The sequence below is a fragment of the Amphiura filiformis genome, chromosome 14 (genome assembly GCF_039555335.1).
Source record: "Amphiura filiformis chromosome 14, Afil_fr2py, whole genome shotgun sequence".
Lineage (NCBI taxonomy): Eukaryota > Metazoa > Echinodermata > Ophiuroidea > Amphilepidida > Amphiuridae > Amphiura > Amphiura filiformis.
The window spans coordinates 24,690,676-24,712,527 of record NC_092641.1 but is presented as its reverse complement, the minus strand read 5'-3'; the positions used below and the strand labels follow the sequence as shown (position 1 = coordinate 24,712,527).

Genomic DNA, 21,852 nt, shown 5'->3' with positions numbered 1-21,852 from the left:
CGATTTGGAACTCCTAATTTCAGTATCTTAATGAGAAAAATAGGATCTTTTATTTGATATCAATTTATTACATGATCATGATGATTATCATTAATAAAAACACTGTAGACTACCAGTTTTACACTGTATTAAATGTCAGTAATTCCATGAAGATTTAGTCGCGTTTACAATGAACATTTACATGATCTTTTTTCATGAATGCTTGAAAGGGACAACAGTTTATGTTACACATAAGTTTTAAAGAATTTGATTTTCCAAATATTATCAGGTCACCTTCCTTTAAGGTGGATCAAAATTTAAACTTACCACATACTTCTCTGATCCAAAGTATCATTCAAATATCCTGATGTTGTAGAATAACATAAGGCTCTGGTATCGATGAAGCCCAGTTGGTAAGTAATAAGACGTCAGAACTGTAATGAGATTTAAAAGAACATAATATAAACCCACCATTTTCAAGACAAACCAAACTCTAAGAGTAAAGTCAATGAGTGCATCCATCCAAACACCTGCAAAATGGTATTTTGAAGAAAACTTTTTACAACTTCTTGGAAGCTGTTGCACATAAAAAGTCAACCATTCTTAAATGCTTAAGGTTTTTTGTTAAAATTTGATCATGCTTAATCTACTTTCTTGGGGGGGGGGGGGTCTTGCACCAAAATGTCCACTTTATCTAACATCAGCACCAAGGGCTGTTGTCGAGTACAACTTTCATTGCTGACAATTGTCAAATCTCAAGATCTGACGTCGGCAAGCTGTTGACAAAGCAATATATCAATTAAATTGAAGGATAAGAAAATACCTTATTCAACTGAATGGAAATTAATTAGTCAGGCTAAGGCCTATTCAACTACCAACAAACTATGCAGACTTTGTCTAGAGTAAAAATACTTCATCATATTTAAGCCTCTTCTCTCTTTACTGCACAGGAAGAAGTATCTCTTGATCAACTACAGCAATATGTCAAGTATTGACTGCCATCATGTACTTGGATTACCTGCTTAAATAATGTTATCTAACCATTTTGACTGTAAATTTATGCCAACTGAATTGTCTGAATATCTAGCACTAGATCCACGTGCTTGGCCACGCGTTTCGCTCTCACTCTTAACGGCGTGAGTGCTCCGCGCTAGAAATCGGAGCATCATAATCAGTTTCCAGTGAATAGCATATTCTGATTGATGAGTGTAGGTCGGCTTTGGCTGGCCTGCATGAAACAACGTTGTAAATAATGCTTTAAATCAGCAAGTCTATTTTAAATGTATATTAGATTTATAAAGTTTACTTTGAGGACTGTTAAATTTTAAAAATTAAAAAAATACCAAATTTGAATAATTTGTCATAAAATTTGTATTATATCGTAAATTTCAAAAATCAAAAAATTTTTGATATCAGGACATTCCCCATTTTCAGAATGCAATTTGATATATCTGATGTACTCTCAGCTCCCACAAAAAAATACTGTGAAAATGTAATTATCCGATTCCTTAAGCAAGTCAGAAGACCACTACCCTAACCTGACAGTATACCGTGTATATCAAAATAATTGGTACCCATCAGTTTTGAAGTTTATTGAAAAGCCTGCTTCTTTTAAATGTTTTTGAGATCCTGTTGATATAACTATAATCTATAGTTTTATGTCCATTTATCAGGCATGAGAGTGGCTTAATTGCTTGAAAAAAGCTGTAGTATAACAAAAAATACTGAAAAACAGTGTGAAATTGGTAAAAAAGACACAAAATTGGGCTGAAAATAAATAAAAATGTGTAAATTTGAATAGTCAAAAAAGCTGAATTCAGCTGATCAGCTGAAAAATCGCATGCTGGTTATATTCGTGCTGGTTATATACCCAAAAACACACAGAGGTGATAGTTTACGGCGAGTTTTGTAATTATTACTTGATTTTGATATTTAAGTAATACGATAAAGTCATCATAGGCAGTAATGTGTTTGTATTAAAAGAAATAACAAAAATAATTATTTAAGTAATAGAAATACTATTTGGAAATTGCAGCAAGATTTGCAGATGTTTTTATTTGAACAGTGCCAGTTCTCCAGTTTTGCTAGTTTTCCTAATCTTTGGGCTAAATCAATAGCATCGTGAAGGTCATATATATCATTTTATACTGACAGCTTCAGTATGTACTTTACAGCTTGTATGTGCATTATGTTCAGTGTGTACATAGGCTATTTACTTTTCAAATCTTGTGGCATATTGTGCTTGCTGATGCTTGTATAATGTATTGTAGAAAAATTATTAGAATGCATGTGTAGCCTAGCGCTGTTCTGCATGTATGTAGCACCAGTAGAAATGGCCCAGGTTGAATAAAATAAATAAACATATGAATGAATATTTTATTCCCTGGATTATATTTGTTGGGACAAAATAATGATATAGTTTGACACTTTGAAATACAGTTATGTTAATCATGATAAAGTTACAAAGTTCAAAAATAATATCGAAATATTGTAAAATCAAACTTTCCCCCTCATAAGTTGTATCAAAACAACATATTGAGGAAATTGATATGACAGATTTTGAAACTCTGATATGGAAAGATACCCCAGCCCTGTTGTCTCGAGAGAAGAAGTCCTTCTATCTGATGATAAAAATCAAAATTCCTTTAAAAAAGGAATGGGGCGCCCAAATTATGTGAGCTTGGACGTGATGGTGAATTCCATGGCATGGTGTTTAGATTTGGTCCCGGGGATTTGGTATCATAATGATTTTTTCTAGGGAAGAGTAGAAGATGATCAAAATTTGAAGGATAAAAGACAATTACAGAACATTCATTCTTCAAAAGTAGCTATATGGGTATACAATGTTTACAAGATAAGAACGTTAATGTTTTGTACATGAACGTAACATCTTTGATACATAGTTGTTAACACACTGAAAATCTGACTAGAGATTTACAATTTGATGATATCCAAAAGAATACTTACTAACTTAGCATTGAAGAATTAAAATAATTACAGAACTTTCATTTGTTAACATACACGTAGCAATGATTAACAATGTTGAAAATACAAGCGTAACGTTTTGTTCATAAACATAACATCCTCGACACATCTAGGATCCGCATAATTTGTTGATTAATGTCATAAACAGTCACAAAAGATTTATGGTCTGATCATTTTATCATTTTAAGGGGGACCCGATATTGCATTTGGAAGAACCAGGCTTTTCAATTACTATCAAAACTGCTGGGTACCAAACTTTTTGATACAGCTTGTATAGTAATTTGTTCTAATTTCCATGCAAAAGGAGCCAGTTGTTTCATCCTTAAAACAAATAGGCTACACCATAATTTCCAATTACCCCATGCAGATAGATAAGACCTTGGTAAGATAAGCATGTTAATTGTTATTTCACTATCACTATCTTGATCTTGATAAGATGCCTGACTTTGAAACTTTGGGTACAAAAACTCATACTCTGCAAGTTAGGTCAAATTTTGCACTATGATTGTTTATTTGAGGTTATTGGACTATGCCATTCAGATTAGGCTATTGTAGTCCATAGTGTTGGTCACCGTCTATCGGGTTCTAAGAGGCGGTAAATTGGTTACAAAGGTCAAAGTGGTTACAAAGGTCAAAGGTCTCGAATTATTTGGTGTTTATACAAATCCATTAATTTTGTCTTTTAAACAAAGAATATACGCACACCATTTTATCCTGTGCATAACAGAAAACAATAATAAAATAAAATCCAAGCATATTGTGGTTTTATTTCTGAGCAAGGCATAATTTTAGCAAAACAATTGCGGAGTAAATCTAGTAAGAGTGAAATTAGAAGCTTCTCACAAACTCATGCCTATATTGTGGGCCGCCTCCGTAGAGGGCGCCCAAAAACTCTAGGTATGCTTACGAAAATGTTTTAAATAACTATTATCTAAGTTTTATAACAATGTTTTATATAAAATGTTAACATAAAACGTCTTCTGTTATGATGTGAAGGGTTAATATAATAAAAATTCCTTTAAAAAAGGAATGTGGCGCCCAATGTGAACTTGGACGTGATATGGTGAATTCCATGGTGTGTAGATTTGGTATTATAATGATTTTTCTAGGGAAGAGTAGAAGATGATCAAATGCAAGAGAAATGTGTTTGATTGGGGAAGGTGTATGACAGGACCGTTTTGGATGAAATTAATGGGAATGAAGCTTTTGAGTTTTGTGTCAATTTGCGATTATGTGGGGTGGGGGATTTCTGTTTTGGGGACCTATTGTAGTGAGGATATTGCTTTGGATATTGAATATTGTTGAATTTCGTTATGCAGGGGTATATGATGAACAGTGCTTGGACGTGATATGGTGAATTCCATGATGTGTAGATTTGGTATTATAATGATTTTTTAGGAAGAGTAGGAAATGATCAAATGCAAGAGAAATGTGTTTGATTGGGGAAGATGTATGACAGGACCGTTTTGGATGAAATAAATGGGAATGAAGCTTTCGTGTCAATTTGCGATTATGTGGGGTGGGGAAAAATTCTGTTTTTGGGACCTATTATAGTGAGGATCTTGCTTTGGATATTGAATATTGTTAAATTTCGTTATGCAGGGGTATATGATGAATAGTATAGAAGACACAAATATGTAAGCTCCCCTGGCAAACCACCCGGGATCTACGCCTATGTTGACCAATAGAAAACGTTAAGTTTTTATAAATGTATAACGTCTGTGATACATATACATCATCTACTTGCTAAAACATTGAAAATCAAATAGAGATGAAGGATAAACAGGAAGAGTCTTTCAAAAAGACACAGTTCACAAATCAGGTGTATAGTCATTTGTTGTAACTTTCCATTTTCATATCTAACCTACTCTGCACTAATCTTACAATAATTTGTGATTTGAGGCATAATGATACCTACATCCTGACTCTGACATCTCCTAGCAAACAAACGTTCCAAGTCAATTATACCATGCAAATAATAACCTTTGGCCTACTAGAGCTCTAATTAAGATAACATCTAATTAAGCAAACATTACTGGGTACTATGGACCACAAGAGTCTCATCCCAATGGCATAGTCCAATAACCTCAATTACATAATCATAGTGCAAAATTTGACCTCAAGTTGCAGAGTAGAGTTTGTTTACCCAAATCTTCCAAGGATGAATGTACAAATGTATTAGGGTTTAAGAACTGTTCCCATGATAGATGAGCATGTTGTGGATCCTAGTGTATGGTCAAATGTCACCGTCTATCGGGTTCTAAGGCACACGGTAAACTGGTTGAACACATACAAAGGTCAGGATTTATTTGGTGTTTTTATAAATCCTAATTTTGTATTTTAAACAAAGAATATACGCTCACCATTTTATCCCGTGCATATCAGAAAACAATAATAAAATAAAATCCAAGCAAATTGTGGTTTTATTTCTGAGCTGGGCATAATTTTAGCAAAACAATTGCGAAGTCAATCTAGCAAGAGTGAAATTAGAAGCTTTTCACAAAGTCCATGCCTATATTGTGGCGCGCCTCCGTAGAGGGCGCCACAAAAACAGGGAAAATCTGTTCCAACTGACCAGCAGGGAACCAAAGGATAAGCAATGGATAAGATCAAAATCAAGCATATGACACAACCTCCAATGGGGGAATAACATAAACGTATAAAGTTAAAAAAAACTCTTTTAACTTTGTTTATAAGTTTTGTGTTATTCCTCCATTGGAAATCAATGTTGTGTCATATTTCCCTGTTTTTAATTGTGAAGGGTTACACATTCTTTCATTTCTCTTGACAATTTTTCATTTGCTCGCCCTATTCCTTTTAAAGGAATTTTTATTTATCTCTTCAATTGTACAAAACTTGTAATCACCACTTATCTCACTCTGACAAGATAAATTGTTTTGATTGAACATGATTCCACAAATTTCAAGCAGGGTAAACATTATCTATATATATAAACCACCAAAAGCTACCAAAGTCAAGTGAACAAACTCTTGTGTTCATGTTCAATGCTACTTCGACGCCTAAAGTCACAAAACTGGTATTGATCAAGGTCCAAACTGTCCAATGGGCTATTTCATTTGAAATCCCTACATTCGGGTAGCCCCATTTGAAATTTAGACTCCCCATGTGAAAGATTAAGGTCATGTCTTCTATACAGGGTAATACGGATACAAACTGGAATAGCCCAATTTGATTACAACCCAAGTTATTTATACCGAAAATTTTTTTCCCACAACAAATTATGACCACGACACAAACTTGGCAGCTTGATTTTTATGGTAAGTTTTAGCTCATAATATCTAATGATTTTTATTAAAAGAATCACACATCTTCTCTTCTTCTTTTGTTATGATATGTATGTAAGGAAGTTTAATTAACACAAAAAACAAAGTTGTATACATGTAATATGCCTAGTGATCAAGCAATGTGTTACTTTTGGCCAATCAATATCTTATGATTTTGACAACTTTTGGAACATACTATTATTGATTTTTCCCCTCAAAATTAATAACAAAATATACTTATCTTTTCTTTCAGAACTAGATTTAAGCCCATATGGGTGCAAATTTGACCTATCATGAGCGCCTAGGTAGCGGAGCCAGTGGGGAAGTCTTCAGGGTCACTTGGAAATCCAAAGAATTTGGGACAATAGAAGCAGCCGCAAAGAAGATTAGATTTGATGGACAACTGACAGCCCAGCAAAAAAGTGAGATTGAATTCCTCAAGAGACTAGATCACAAGAATATTGTCAAGTATTATGATACAGTCCTGGAGAAGGAACATGTAGTTATTGTAACTGAATTTGCTGCCAAAGGATCCCTTTATGATTATCTCAAAGATAAAGACAAACTTCCAGAACATCTTCTTCATCGATGGATCTTTCACTTAGCTCGCGGAGTTAACTACCTTAAGAAACATGATGTGGCACATCGCGATTTGAAATCGCACAATTGCATTTAACAGCTGATGATGTCTTAAAGATTTGTGACTTCGGTATCGCAAAAGAACTTACTAGTACAAAGACGACAGAAAGCACAAAAGGAAGTGCAAGATGGATGGCGCCAGAGAGGTTTACTGATTTGCAACTGTCACCAAAAGCTGATATATTTGCTTTTGGAGTCATTGTTTGGGAAATGGTATCATGTGAAATACCATACAAAGGCATGCAAGCTGAGACTGTGATCTTCCAAGTTAGTGTAAACGGCCTGCGTCCCAAGATTCCTGATGATTGCCCCCAATTCCTGAAACAGCTGATGACGAGATGCTGGCATCAAGATCGCACCCAGAGACCAGAGAGTTTGGAAATTCTGAGAAGCGTGTCCCATGAATACAGAACCACATTGGTGGGAGAAAATCTTGCAGAAGATGGTAAGTAGATAAAACTTAAAATATATAAAATATAAACTTGAACCTCCTTTAAAGTAGGATGGTCCAATTAACAATCTTATCCACACATCAGATTCACTTTTTCTTTGAAAAATGATGTGTCAGTCAGTACCCCATGAAATAGTAGAGATGAAAGATGCTTCGCTTGAATTTTGTAAGACAAAACATGTCTAAAATGGATTAATTAACCATTTATTCATCACATAGAATTCTGGGGCCTTCAAAATCTCATGTAACTTCTGGATCATAAAAGTGATTGAAATACCATCACAAACTATAGGTCGGAATACATCATGTGATGTACCATACTCCTTTAAGGGATTGGACACCCCACCTTTGCACAGTATTTTTTGTGGGACACATCAGCTCAGATACACTAAATTGCATTCTGAATATTTTCACACAGAATTCTGTATAATTTCTAGATCATATAAAAAGTGAAAATATCTCAATATATTTTTGTTTCAACACTCCAGGTTGTGCAGCCCCAGGCTCATAGCCAGGAGGGGGTGGTTGCAATTAGGCCTCCTACCAAAAGGTCCAATTATTTTGTTAAAAAGTTCCCAAAAGTTGAAAAGAAAAATTAACAGAGGATCTACTTAAAAAAAAAGAAAACATAAGTTCACTTTTTTGATGCAAGTTGAATTTTTCCTGATATTAAAGCTCCACATTTTCATTGTCCAGTACTCCAAAATAAATCCTGGCTATGGGTCAGCCCCTTGCCATAATTCCTGGTCAGGTTAGCACTTGTTCAGTGTGTAGGGGACCATGACAGGTCCTATCTGACATTACAAAATACACCAGTCCTCATGTGCGCAGGGATGCCAGTGGCCTGAAGTAACCATTTGCAGGAAAAGCCAGAAAATGCACGCAAATTTGAGCTATAAAGCCTCTAAACGGACTGAAAATAAATAAAAGTGCAGAAATGGAGCTACAAAAAGTAGGAAATCAGGCATTTGCCTGAAAACTGCCCGGGGGCCACTGCCATTACAAGGTGGACACCATGCTCATGTATGGACTTTCAAAATGGACCCTAAACAAGTAATTATCCTTCGATCTCAGAATACCCTAAACAAGTATTTTGTCATGTTTTCCCCACCCTAAACAAGTATTTTCAAATCAAGTCTGAAATCATACCCTTTTCAAGTAAGCCTTCATTAATGTTTTGCATAAGATGTTTTCAGCAATTATATACTGCCCTTAAACAACACATTTGCTCACACTATCAAAACAAGAAATGTCTTTAACTACCAGTGGGCACCTTTTGTTATTAGTTTAGGAGATACTTATAATGCTAGCTTTAAGGTAATGCTATTGGATAGCCTATAGATTTTTGTCTGATTGAAATGTGTGAGTCCATTCTCTCCTAATACAAGACTGAACATTTTATTTTAATTGGATATTCGATTACCAAAATAAATATATGCAAGAATTATGCAAAGTAAAACTTTCAGATAGGCTACAAAATATGATATAAAACCCATGGATGCCTTTGGCAAATTTGAACACCACTGCACAAGTCCGACACGCCCCTAGTCCGAATCCGAAATACACTGCGCTAGTCCGAGTCTGGAAAACACTTCGTCAGTCCGAAACTGCGCTAGTCTGAAACTGCAGAAATACAAAACGGTAGTCCGAATCTGAAAATCACAGCGCTGGTCCGAATCTGAAAAACACGGCGCTAGTCCGAATTCAGATTCGGAATAGCGCCATGTTTTGCAAATTCGGACTAGGGCAGTGGTTTTCAGTTTCGGACTGGCAGAATGGTTTTTTTAGATTTGGACTAGCGCTGTGTCGGAGGAGTGTTTTCCAGATTCGGACTAGGACAGTGGTTTTCCATTTCGGACTGGTGCAGTGTTTTTCATTTTCGGACTAGCGCCGTGTCGGACTGGCAGAGCATATTGTAGGTTTGGACTTGCGGTGTGTCGGACTGGTGCAGTGTATTTCAGATTCGGACAAGCGCAGTGGTTTTCAGTTTCGGACTAGCGCAGAGTTTTTCATTTTCGGAGTAGAGGCGTGTCGGACTGGCAGAGTGTATTTTAGATTTGGACTATAGCAGCGGGTCGGACTAGCAGAGTGTCGGACTAGCAGCGTGTCGGACTAACGCCCTGTACCCATCCAACTGCTTTGCATGGGACATGTAGTGCATAGAGCCGAGTTTGATGGAGCATGGAGGGTCATGGATTGAGTGTAGGGCTGTAGGCTTATGGTCGAGCAATTTTTTTTCAAAAGGGACTCCCTCACTCTCTCTCTCTGTCCCCATGTGTAATGGTATGATGGGAGTTAAGTACTGAAATTTATACTATAGGCCTATACTATAATAAACTAGATTTCGCGGTTCTCGGGTTGGGTGGTTCTTGTGACTATCTCTAATTACCCAACACCCGTTACCCATATAGGCCTACTTGCCCTGACCTTTTAAAGTACTATGATATACATCTATCAATGATCAAGACCCAATTTGACACAATAATCAACGGGTAACAGGTTGGGGTTTAACTATGGAAAAAAATATTGCACCCTGGAAACATGTTCATGTTCTGCACGTGTGCTGTTTTGAAATAATGTGTTGAAAATAGGCCTATTGATCCGATGAGATTCACCTGCACGATTAACCACACTGTAATGCTTTCCGATGCTCGCACTGCGCCCGTCGGTACTCCGCGCACTATGCGATAGCACACCGCGCGCACGCGATACGTACCGCAAGCACGCGTTAGCGAGCCACACGCGCACGCGATAGCGCGCGGACAGAGGGACGGACGGACGGACACGCCATGATTAGTATTACGATAGGCTACGGTTTGTATGTCATTTTGTATGTGACGGTATGATGGGAAGTGGCTGAAAAGAACTTTGGATTTTAGTCAGAGATTTACCTAACCCAAGTGCAGGTCAAACTGCCAACTGCCAAGGGCTAGTAAAGGACTAGCCCCGGGCCTAGCTCTAGACTAGTCATGCTAGCATCATGCACTCAGTCATGCACTATACACATAATTTTGCGACATATTACAATGTAGATTTGACACGGGTTTTGTTTTGTATTTTAATTGAGGTCAAACTCATGAACTTACCATTTAAATGTTGATATCAAGATGAACAGAAATAAATAATCCATTCTACTTTCTAGTCATGCATGCATGCTATTTCCTGGGGCTAGTCAGGTGGTGGTCGTCGTGCATTCTCTAAATTCAGTAAATTTTCATCGTCAACCGTGTAATTGAATGGGATTATTTTGAAATTTTAAAACGCTTGAAATATCACAAACAAATAGGTAATAAATAATACAAATACAAGCTAAAACCGTTGGGTTCGATAATGAACCCCACAAAACTAACCGAGTATATGGAAAATGCCATACGGCCGGGCGGTTTCACAGGTTGCCGGCTCGATCATGCCACTCGCCGCCTGGGTCTAGTCATGTAGTTCATGAATTGTGATAGCAATTTGCTTGTACGTATAAATCGTAATTGTAAACCGGCACGGATCTCACTGTTTAGTGCCATGTATGGTCACTGATGGTCCTGAGTTTGCAATATTGAAATTGGTATTGAAATCAGTTTCTTCCAAGTTCAAGATAAAAGTAACATGATTGTACTGAATCATGAATTGTAAGTTATAAACATTCTTCCTGTTGTCCAGCGTGTATGAACTATTATTATGATGTATAGATACGATGATTGTGCCTAGTCGAACATATAAATTTGTAAGTTCATCTGGCCAGGCCTGGCTAGGCATGCATGCCAATCGGTCTGCTGACTCGCCGCGTATTAAACGGTATAAAAATACCTCCAATTTTGCACAAAACAATCCAAAGTGTCACCATAGACGTCAGCTTCAACTTCTCCAGCCAAAGTTTTTGCATTGACAATCAGGTTTCATGTAATCATGAAATTAAACCTACAATCAAGGAAAAAAGTCTTGGAACGCTTGCGTGTAAATAACGGAAAACTGTCACCCCCTCTCCCCCGTGCAATGTTGAGAACTGCCAATGTCTTCAGCGGTTCCCCAATGTGTTCCAACATTGCTTGATGGGGAGAGGGAAGGTAAATCATTGTTGTAGATGTCATGTTTCTTCCCAAACACAATATAGGTCATTTCCATGAACATAAGAAATTCTGCACGGAATTTCAACAGAGTGTGCCAAGCGTTCCAAGGACTTTTTCCTTGATTGTCTCTACCGAATGCAAAATATTTCATCTAAATTTCGTTTTGTCTCATAACTCAAAAACGGAATGTCGTATGAGCTTCAAATTTCACACGATTTGAGAGTGGGTTATATACTTTGCAATCATAATAAAATTGTTGATAACGAATTTTGTTTACTTAGGGAGTGGTCACCGAAAACACCCCATATGCTAAATTACACACGTTTCATAATTATGGCTCTAAACTGCTCTAAAAAGTCGTTTTTGTCCATAACTCAAAAACAGAATGTTGTATGAGCTTCATATTGCACACGATTAGAGAGTAGATAATATCCTTTTGAATCATAATAAAATTGTTGATAAAAATGTTGAGTTATTTAGGAATTGGTCACTGACAACAATTTAATACACTTAAAGAAAAAATATAGACCACCATTGGGACTCGAACCATGCACATCAGTCAATAGCCAAAAGGTTAACAGTCGGAGGACTAATCCGCTACGCCACGCTGCCATTGCACAAACGAAGTAACACGTTTTGTTCTTTTATAGTAGTCAGGTATCAGGGAAAGTGTAAACTTTTGAATTGAAATAAAGTATATCAGTTTACCATAATTCAAAATGGTAAATCGACAAATTTCATATATGAAATCAATGTTTCATTCTTTTGACGCGTAAAACATTCTCAATTGGTATACCAATGTAAACGAATGTTTTAATGAGATGCACCTCAAATCTCATATATGAAATTTGGACCATTTTGTCATTATGAATTGAAATGATATATTTGCCATTTCTAATATACAAGTTTACACTTTCCACGATACCTGACTCCTATAAAAGAACACAACTTGTTACTTCGATTGCGAAATGGCAGCGTGGCGTAGCGGATTAGTCCTCAGACTGATAACCTTTTGACTATTGACCGATGTGGTTCGAGTCCCAATGGTGGTCTTTTAAAAGTATATATTCAATTGTTGTTTTCTTTTTTCTTTTCTTGTTTTTTTTTTCATCGCAAAAGCGTATTTTAATATAAATAATATTCAGAAATGAGTTGTTTATGCGTATTTATTTCAATTCAAATTGGTAAACTTAACTGTTAACAAATTTTAAATCATTCCTGTTGCAATAAAACATTTTCAATTGGTATAGCAAATGTAAACGAACGTGACGCTTCGTGAGATGCGGCCTAAAAACATAAAATATCGATTTTGGACCATTTTGTCATTATGGTAAACTGATACATTTTAAGGCTTCTACTATAGGGTGCTTGCATGGAAGATCACAAAGTTCAAACCATCCTAAAGACACGCTCCAGAGGACATGCAAATGCACGGAGTACAATACCAATCACCTGTTTAACTGGTTTTGATCAAAGTAATTCTTTGTACTCCGTGCATTAGCATATCTTATGGAGCGTGTCTGGAGGATGATTTGAACTCATGACCTTTCGTGCAAGCACTCTATACAAGTTTACACTTTCCCCGATACCTGATTACTATAAAAGAACAAAACTTGTTACTTCGATTGCGAAATGGCAGCGTGGCGTAGCGGATTAGTCCTCAGACTGATAACCTTTTGACTATTGACCGATGTGAATGGTTCGAGTCCCAGTGGTGGTCTTTTTTTTTAAAAAGTATATTCAATTGTGTTTTTTTTTTCTTGTTTTTCTCATCGCAAAAGCGTGTCTTAATAGAAATAATATTCAGAAATGAGTTGTTTCAAATTGTTACATCATGATCTTTGTGATTCGCTCGGATATGCCTATACTCAGCATACACAAGTTTTCCAGAAAACATTTATATATGCCTATACTCAGCAAACACAAGTTTTAGACAAAACATTTACATGTTGGGTTATATCATAAAGGGTACAAAATGTTTTAAGTTTTAATAACATTGAAAATATTTTGGAAACATGCTGCAAAACATTGTGATATTGTAAATAAATGTATTTGTAGTGTTTTTGAGTTACGAGACAAAAACGAAATTTGACTACAGTAGAGGGCATAATTACGAAACTTGTGTAATTTAGCATAGGAGGTGTTTTCAGTGACCACTCCCTGAATAACCCAACAATTTTATCAAAAATTTTATTATGATTCAAAAGGATATTATCTACTCTCAAATCTGGTGCAATATGAAACTCATACACCATTCTGTTTTTGAGTTATGGACAAAAACGACATTTTAGAGCATTTTAGAGCCATGATTAAGAAACGTGAGTAATTTAGCATAGGGGTGTTTCCAATGACCACTCCCTAAATAAACCAAATTCTTTATTAACAATTTTATTATGATTACAAAGCATATGATCCACTCTCAAATCGTGTGCAATTTGAAGCTCATACGACATTCCGTTTTTGAGTTATGAGACAAAAACGAAATTTAGATGAAATATTTTGCATTCGGTAGAGACAATCAAGGAAAAAAGTCTTGGAACGCTTGCGTGTAAATAACGGAAAACTGTCACCCCCTCTCCTCCGTGCAATGTTGAGAACTGCCAATGTCTTCAGCGGTTCCCCAATGTGTTCCAACATTGCTTGATGGGGAGAGGGAAGGGTAAATCATTGTTGTAGATGTCATGTTTCTTCCCAAACACAATATAGGTCATTTCCATGAACATAAGAAATTCTGCACGGAATTTCAACAGAGTGTGCCAAGCGTTCCAAGGACTTTTTTCCTTGATTGTAGTTTGATGTGTATTCCCATTGCCACAGCATAACGGTTGTCCCAGAGGTTTTATACTCGGTTTGTCTTCTATGATAAGCTGCTGATGAGGCTACAACCTATAATTAAAGACCGAAATAAAAAAAAAGACTAGTTTGCATCTGACGTCATGACAAAGGCGTGCCGTAATTAGTTGCTGACCTGCGCAGTATGGCATTTTTGGTCTGGTTGACAGGACGGCATACGCAAGCTAGTCCTTTTAATTAGATCTTTAATTATACAACATACTGAGCTTGAAAATATTCTAATGCATAATTCATGAACTTGAAAGACCCACGCCAGTGGCGCCACTTGCTAGGTGTTTCTAGAATCCCTATAGAATAAGATTAATTTTAATGCTAATTTATTGCACATGCTAAGGAAGCGTGATTACCTTTTTAAACATTCAATTTAGGGAAATGGCGATAGGCGAATTAATGTATGGCGCAGAGAAGTGGGGGATATATATTGTGCTCTCAATATTGGGCGGAAATTAGTACTTGTCAGAATATAACTTTGCACAATCGGCCTACATGCCGCGCAATGTGCGGCATTTTAGGTGTCAATTCCAAAACATGCTACCTCCTGTGGAGGCAGAATAATTGAGTAAATAAATGAAACTGTGAAAAGTTATCAACTATCACTATCATGCATTTTATTTCACGGTAGGACCCCTAATGGTCAAGATATCTAACTGTACACGTCAATAAAATAATGCTTTAATTAATCCCGTTTATGTCGTGGAGAACCACCGTATGTTAGCCTAAGTTCCAATCCAGGTCAATCTCGCGCAGAAATATGTAGAGACAGTGTGCGTAGTGCCTTCTCCTCTATGGGGATTATCACTAATTTATCAGGGGTCCCGCTATTGCTCAATTGCGACAACTCTCCCGGAGTCGCTGGGTTAAAAATAGAATCATAACAGAAGTCGGGATTGTCACTGAACCGGGTCATCGGCACAAAACACGATTAGCTACGATCGATTATGACCCGATTATGTCTCAAATGTTTTATTTCCCCCCCCCCCAAAAAAAATCAGTGAGGGCCCGCAAAAGATACATCCGGCGGGCCAAAAAGGCCCGCAAAAAATTTACCATTTTTCTCACTTTTTTTGCAGGATTCATAGGTTAAAACCAAGGGCCCAAATTCGGGCCCACAAAAATTTGTGAGGGCCCTCAAACATTTAAGATCAAGGGCCCAAATGGCCCTCAGAAATTCTGGCTTATTTCGAGGCCTGTTAATCACAGCTCAGCTGAGTCAATTCAGGTAAAGCAGGACACATGCACCTTTACAAAATAGTATTAACAACAACAAATAAAACAAACAGAAAATGCAAGTGAGTCTTAAAGCAACAAGCATGTTTGGTGTCAATGTATTATGGGCTCATAAATTACATGTTTCCTAAATTGTAATCAAAGAGATTAGATTTCATGAGTCCAGACTCCATCATATTTGCATCATATATTCCCCACTCCATATATTTCTGAGTGGACTTGGAATGGAACAGTGGCGTAGCTGATGGGGGGAGGGGGCAATTTCCCCCTGGCAAACCCTATTTGGGCCCCCACCCCCTAGCGCAAGGAAAAAAGAGGAAAAAGGAGAGAGAGAAAGGAAACAAGGCGGTTCTCGAACCACGAGTCTCACCTGCTTTCGCGATCGCCTGCTTTTACGATTACTTTTGGTAGAAGTAAATGAACCCGCAACAACCCATGGCGATTTGCCTGTTCAATTTGAGCTTGATTGGACCAATATTGGAATTTGACCTTTGATCCCTAAATTTTGGTGGGTCTCGGCTGGGCACAATTACCTGGCTGATGGTGACTGTACCCACCAAGTCTCATGCCCATCCGACAAATTTTTACTAATTTGACCTCAGATGACCCCTGCTGACCCCAAAATGACCTTCCAAAAATTGGGCTCTAAATGTTGACTGTACCTATCAAGTTTCATGCCCATACAACAGTTTTTAGTCATTTGACTTTGACAGTGACCACTAAGTGTCATGCCCATACGAGTTTTTAGTAATGTGACCTCAGATGACCTGAGTGACCTTGGATGACCCCGAAATGACTTTCCAAAAAATGACTCTAAATGTTGACTGTACCCACCAAGTTTCATGCCCATATAACAGTTTTAAGTAATTTGACCTCAGATGACCCCTGGGTGACCTTGGATGACCCAAAAATGACCTTCCAAAAACTTGGCTCTAAATGTTGCCTGTACCCACCAAGTTTCATGCCCATACGACAGCTTTGAGTAATTTGACCTCAGATGACCCCTGGGTGACCCCGAAATGCCCTTCCAAAAATTTGACTCTTAATGTTGACTGTAACCACTAAGTGTCATGCCCATACGACAGTTTTTAGTAATTTGACCTCAGATGACCCCTGGGTGACCTTGGATGACCCTAAATTACCTTCCGAAACTTCGACTCTAAATGTTGACTGTACCCACCAAGTTTCATGCCCATATGAAAGTTTTTAGTAATGTGACCTCACATGACCCTGTGTGACCTCGGATGACCCCGAAATAATCTTCCGAACATTTGACTCTAAATGTTGACTGTACCCACCAAGTTTCATGCCCATATGACAGTTTTTAGTAATTTGACCTCAGATGACCCTTGGGTGACCTCGGATGACCCCGAAATAACCTTCCAAAAATTTTACTCGAAATGTTGACTGTACCCACCAAGTTTCATGCCCATATGACAGTTTTAGTAATTTGACCTCAGATGACCCCTGGGTGACCTCGGATGACCCTGAAATAATCTTCCGAACATTTGACTCCAAATGTTGACTGTACCCACCAAGTTTCATGCCCATACGACAGTTTTTAGTCATTTGACCTCAGATGACCCCTGGGTGACCTCGGAATGCCCTTCCAAAATTTGACTCTTAATGTTGACTGTAACCACTAAGTGTCATGCCCATACGACAGTTTTAGTAATTTGACCTCAGATGACCCCTGGGTGACCTTGGATGACCCTGAAATCACCTTCCAAAAACGTTCGACTCTAAATGTTGACTGTACCCACCAAGTTTCATGCCCATATGAAAGTTTTTAGTAATGTGACCTCACATGACCCCTGGGTGACCTCGGATGACCCCGAAATAATCTTCCGAACATTTGACTCTAAATGTTGACTGTACCCACCAAGTTTCATGCCCATATGACAGTTTTTAGTAATTTGACCTCAGATGACCCTTGGGTGACCTCGGATGAACCCGAAATAACCTTCCGAAAATTTTACTCGAAATGTTGACTGTACCCACCAAGTTTCATGCCCATACGACAGTTTTTAGTAGTTTGACCTTAGATGACCCCTGGGTGACCTCGGATGACCCCGAAATAATCTTCCGAACATTTGACTCCAAATGTTGACTGTACCCACCAAGTTTCATGCCCATACGACAGTTTTAGTCATTTGACCTCAGATGACCCCTGGGTGACCTCGGATGACCCCGAAATAATCTTCCGAACATTTGACTCTAAATGTTGACTGTACCAACCAAGTTTCATGCCCATACGACAGTTTTTAGTAGTTTGACCTTAGATGACCCCTGGGTGACCTCGGATGACCCGGAAATAATGATAGACCATTTTTGACATAAAACCCTGTTTTAGACATTTTTTTGAAAAAATGCTTCCTTCACCCTAAAAAGGTGGTTTTAAATATTCAGTTTCCTATACTTTTGTACATGAGAGACATTCTTCAAAGTCTTTTTTGGCCTAATAACTTGGCCTACATGACCGAAATTGATATATGTAATGCATAATATAAAAACAATATTTCATTAAATTTTTGACCCCCCCTCAACTTTGAGTGTGTGGGAGGGGCCACATGGTGGGGGGGGGGGTACTAGTGTGCATCCTCTGGTCATACTACCCCCTACCACGTTATGTTGACCGTACCCACCAAGTTTCGTGCCCATACGACAGTTTTTAGTCATTTGACCTCAGATGACCCCTGGATGACCTTGGGTGACCTTGACGCACTAACCAATACAAACTTGTTCTGTCTGGGGTGAAGATGCACCCACCCACCAAGTTTGAAGAACGTGCGACCCCTAGTCTCCGAGAAAATAGGTTTTTGCATTTTATGCATAAATTATGCAAATTAGGTACTTAATTACCATATTTTGCGCTGAAAATCGAATCGGGTTGAGATCCTCTGGTCTTACTACCCCCTACCACGTTTCATCATCATAGGGCTTAGGGATCTTACGAATCCCCCAGATACAGCTCCACAAGGCGGATTTCTTCAGATTTCCAACCATATTTGTAGAATCGTTCCGCATAAATTATGCAAATTAACAACTAAATGCGCATACTTTTCGCCGAAAAACTAATCAGGTGATCAGCAGGTGTGTATCATTCCTGTCACCAGGTTTCGTTACCATGCGCCCGACGGATCTTGAGATAGTCTGTCCACAAACTCCGCTATCAATTTGCGCTGATTTTCGCATAAATTATGCAAATTAGCTATGTTAAAGGCCCATTCAGTGATTTGCTCATCCGGACGATCGTAAAAATCATCAAAATTCAGATTTTGTTACCTTTGTAATTGGCATAGATGTGCTAACATAGCCTGCTAGTGGTTCGGTCGAAAGCCGTGTATTTTAGACAAAATAAAGCATTTGTATGATTCTGGACTTTTGATACTGACAGTACAAAAAGTCCGACTCGAGATCGAAAGAAGCTCACTCTCCACGTACCAACACGCGTTGCGTATTGTTTCTACTACTTATTACATCAGTAGCTACTATTTTAAACAAAATACACAATTTTAACTGTTTTTCATATTTGAATTGACCGTTAGTTTGCCTCGGTGACCTTTAATTGCTTATTTTGTTTTCTACTACAAAAATTAAGCATCTGTTTTAAATCAATTTAGACTCTACTTCCCCCGTGTTAGAAACACTGGACTAGGAAGTTTTTCCAGTCGATTGGTGGCGCACTGTATGAAAATCTCGATTTTCTCGAGTCGATCTGAGTTGAAGTAGAAAACCTTTCTAAAACTTCTGTTTTTGACTAATTTGTCGATGTATTCAGGGAAAAGTGGTTTAATGAAATTCTGTAGACTTATTCTTTATTTCTAAGCAACTCTGACAAATTTCCATTTTTTTAATGTTCCTGTGAAATCACTGAAAGGGCCTTTAATTTGCATATTTTTCACCGAAAACATACGGTTACGGAGCAAACTTGGATACCCTTCCTCCCACCAAGTAGCGTCGCCGTAGGTCTTACGGTTCCCCAGATACAGCTCCGGACGGACACACACACATACATCCACACACACCCCCACACACCCCCACACACGCACGGACAGACAGAAATAGTGACTACTAAGTCCCATCCTGAACAAAGTTCAGGCGAGACAAAAAGGGAGGAGAGAGGGATAGGAGGGGAAAAGAGATGGGGATTGGGGAATCCATACAATATGCAATACCATACGATTTGTGGTGAGAAAACAAAATGTGTTGCTTTTAGGGCGCTATCGCCTATAACCATTTTTTTTGCTCTTCACTTTTTCAAACCACCGAAAAAAATATTGGGTCGACCTTTTCGGGCTGATGAGGAAGGGGCGGCAAAATTTTTGTTTGGTGGATTTAGGCCTTGGGCCCCCGCCCCATGGCTTGCCCCCCTGGAAAAATTCCCAGCTACGCCACTGGAATGGAGGGGTGACAGAGTGTACATCCAGATTATTTTCCGATGTGCCCAGTGAACTTTGATTATTTAAACAATGTGTGCTTGTTTGTGCAGTGTATTGTGTCACCAACACGTTTCATGCCCCAACCGTCAATCTTCAAGACATCAATAATTATTTGCCAGTTTTTAGTTAAGTAGCTAAAACTCATATGGCTCTTACATGTACCACCCCACTCGCCTTAAAAACACCAACTTTTAGAAGATATCTTAATTGTTTTGCGAATTTTTTTCAGGGAAAAATACCTTTTTTTAGCAATTTCACTTATTTTTTGCCCTTCAACAATACCTGTTTTGCTCAAATGGGAATGATATTTCTAATAATAGGCCTACCTTTTCAGAGACAGATATGTGACTGTACACGACGAATGAGCTGTAAATTCCTCCCTGGTCAATTTTGTTTTATTTCGTGTTTAGAATATATATATCATATCTTCATAAGCTTCAAAATGGTATATCATTTGACTTCATACGATATCTAGAAGCGGGGTTATGGTTTGTTGAACTTCAACAAAATGGTAGCTTTTTTCGTTTCTACATGTGTCTCTTTTTCCACATTGCTGGTAATAACTTCAAACAGTCATAATTGGTGGTCATTTCAAATCATCCCCAAGTCAACGAGTTCCTCTCTTGTTAATTGTTGGTTATATATACCTAGACAAAATACAATGCTTTTGTAATTCACCACTTGAACAGGATTTAGGCAAAGCAAACAAAGACCAGAGCTATTTGAAAATTCTATAGAAATAGGTAGAAGCTTATTATCCTCTTCAGCAATAGGATTATTAATTGGTTTAAAAGATGTTTGACTAACACTATTAAAATCAGATACTTGTCGCACCAACTTGAGGTACCTATATATACGACCTTCATGCACATTTTACACTGTAACTCAGGATACAATTCAGGACATTTACGGCTCATCGTGTACAGTCACATATATGCTGCGACCATGACTGAAAATGTTATGCACAATAAGGAATAAAAAAATTGTTTGATTGGCGTAACATAATTAGGGTACATGTAGGTAGGTCGGATTATTTTAAACTTTTAAAGCTGTAAATTGCGTTTGATATAGGCCTTGGAACTTTTTCTTCTTCTTTTTTTGTTCAATTTTTCATTTATTTATTTATTCATTTATTTTTTTGCAAAAAAGAAACAACCAAAAACTCTAGGGTCAGGCCTAATTTTAATCGGTCGGGTTACGCCAATCAAACAATTGTTTGTTTGTTTTTTGCCTAATTATGTTTATTACTTCTTTGGCTAACACAATGGAGTAGCTGGGGGAAGCTTCCCCCACCTGTCTTGACCCTCTGTGATTTTTTACAGCATTTTTTGTACTTTTTAGCCTATTCTGTCACATTTTGTCAATTTTTGGTACTTTAAAAGTTACCTTGCCCATCCCCCTTCCATCTGAAACATCCTGCCTGACTGGCTCACAGTTCAGATTGGTAATATGCTGATGGACTTCAAGCAGCTCATTAAAACAAAATAATGATGATTTCATGATTTATGCATGTGTTTGGTAAATGAAAAACATCTTTTTTTTCAATTTTGGGAATGTGTGGTTAGAAAATTAACTGCTTTTTGTGAAAAATATTTTGCCAAATATCCAATAAGCATGCTTACCAGTGGAAGGAGCCAAAGATTTAGACAATATGTGCTTGTTTGCTTTATGTGTGCAGTCAGCAGTTGTCTTTGTGGGGTGGGGGATTAATTGAAAACTTGCCCAGAAAACACAAAATTGTACATTTATTTTGGGCAAAAATAGTGTATTGAAAATCAGCCTGGTAAACACAAAATTTCAGCTTAATTTTGGGCTAATATTGTACAATTGAAAAAAATGTCATGCTTCACACATAATTATCACAGTAACACAGGACCAAAATGATAAGCACCAGGATTTTTATGCCTCCACTGGAGGTATTATGTTTTCCG

General features: G+C 37.7%; 2 protein-coding genes across 2 annotated transcripts; both read left to right on the top strand.

The window, feature by feature from the left end:
- The first annotated feature begins 6,519 nt into the window (after positions 1-6,519).
- On the top strand, positions 6,520-6,924 carry LOC140169301 (protein-tyrosine kinase 6-like). The gene has a single exon (XM_072192556.1). It carries the CDS (start codon positions 6,520-6,522, stop codon positions 6,922-6,924), a length of 405 nt encoding a protein of 134 aa, XP_072048657.1.
- A 95-nt stretch (positions 6,925-7,019) lies between these two features.
- On the top strand, positions 7,020-7,849 carry LOC140169299 (uncharacterized). The gene is made up of 2 exons (XM_072192555.1): positions 7,020-7,332; positions 7,827-7,849. The coding sequence occupies exons 1-2, from the start codon at positions 7,020-7,022 to the stop codon at positions 7,847-7,849; spliced, it is 336 nt and encodes a 111-aa protein (XP_072048656.1).
- The last annotated feature ends 14,003 nt before the right edge of the window (positions 7,850-21,852 follow it).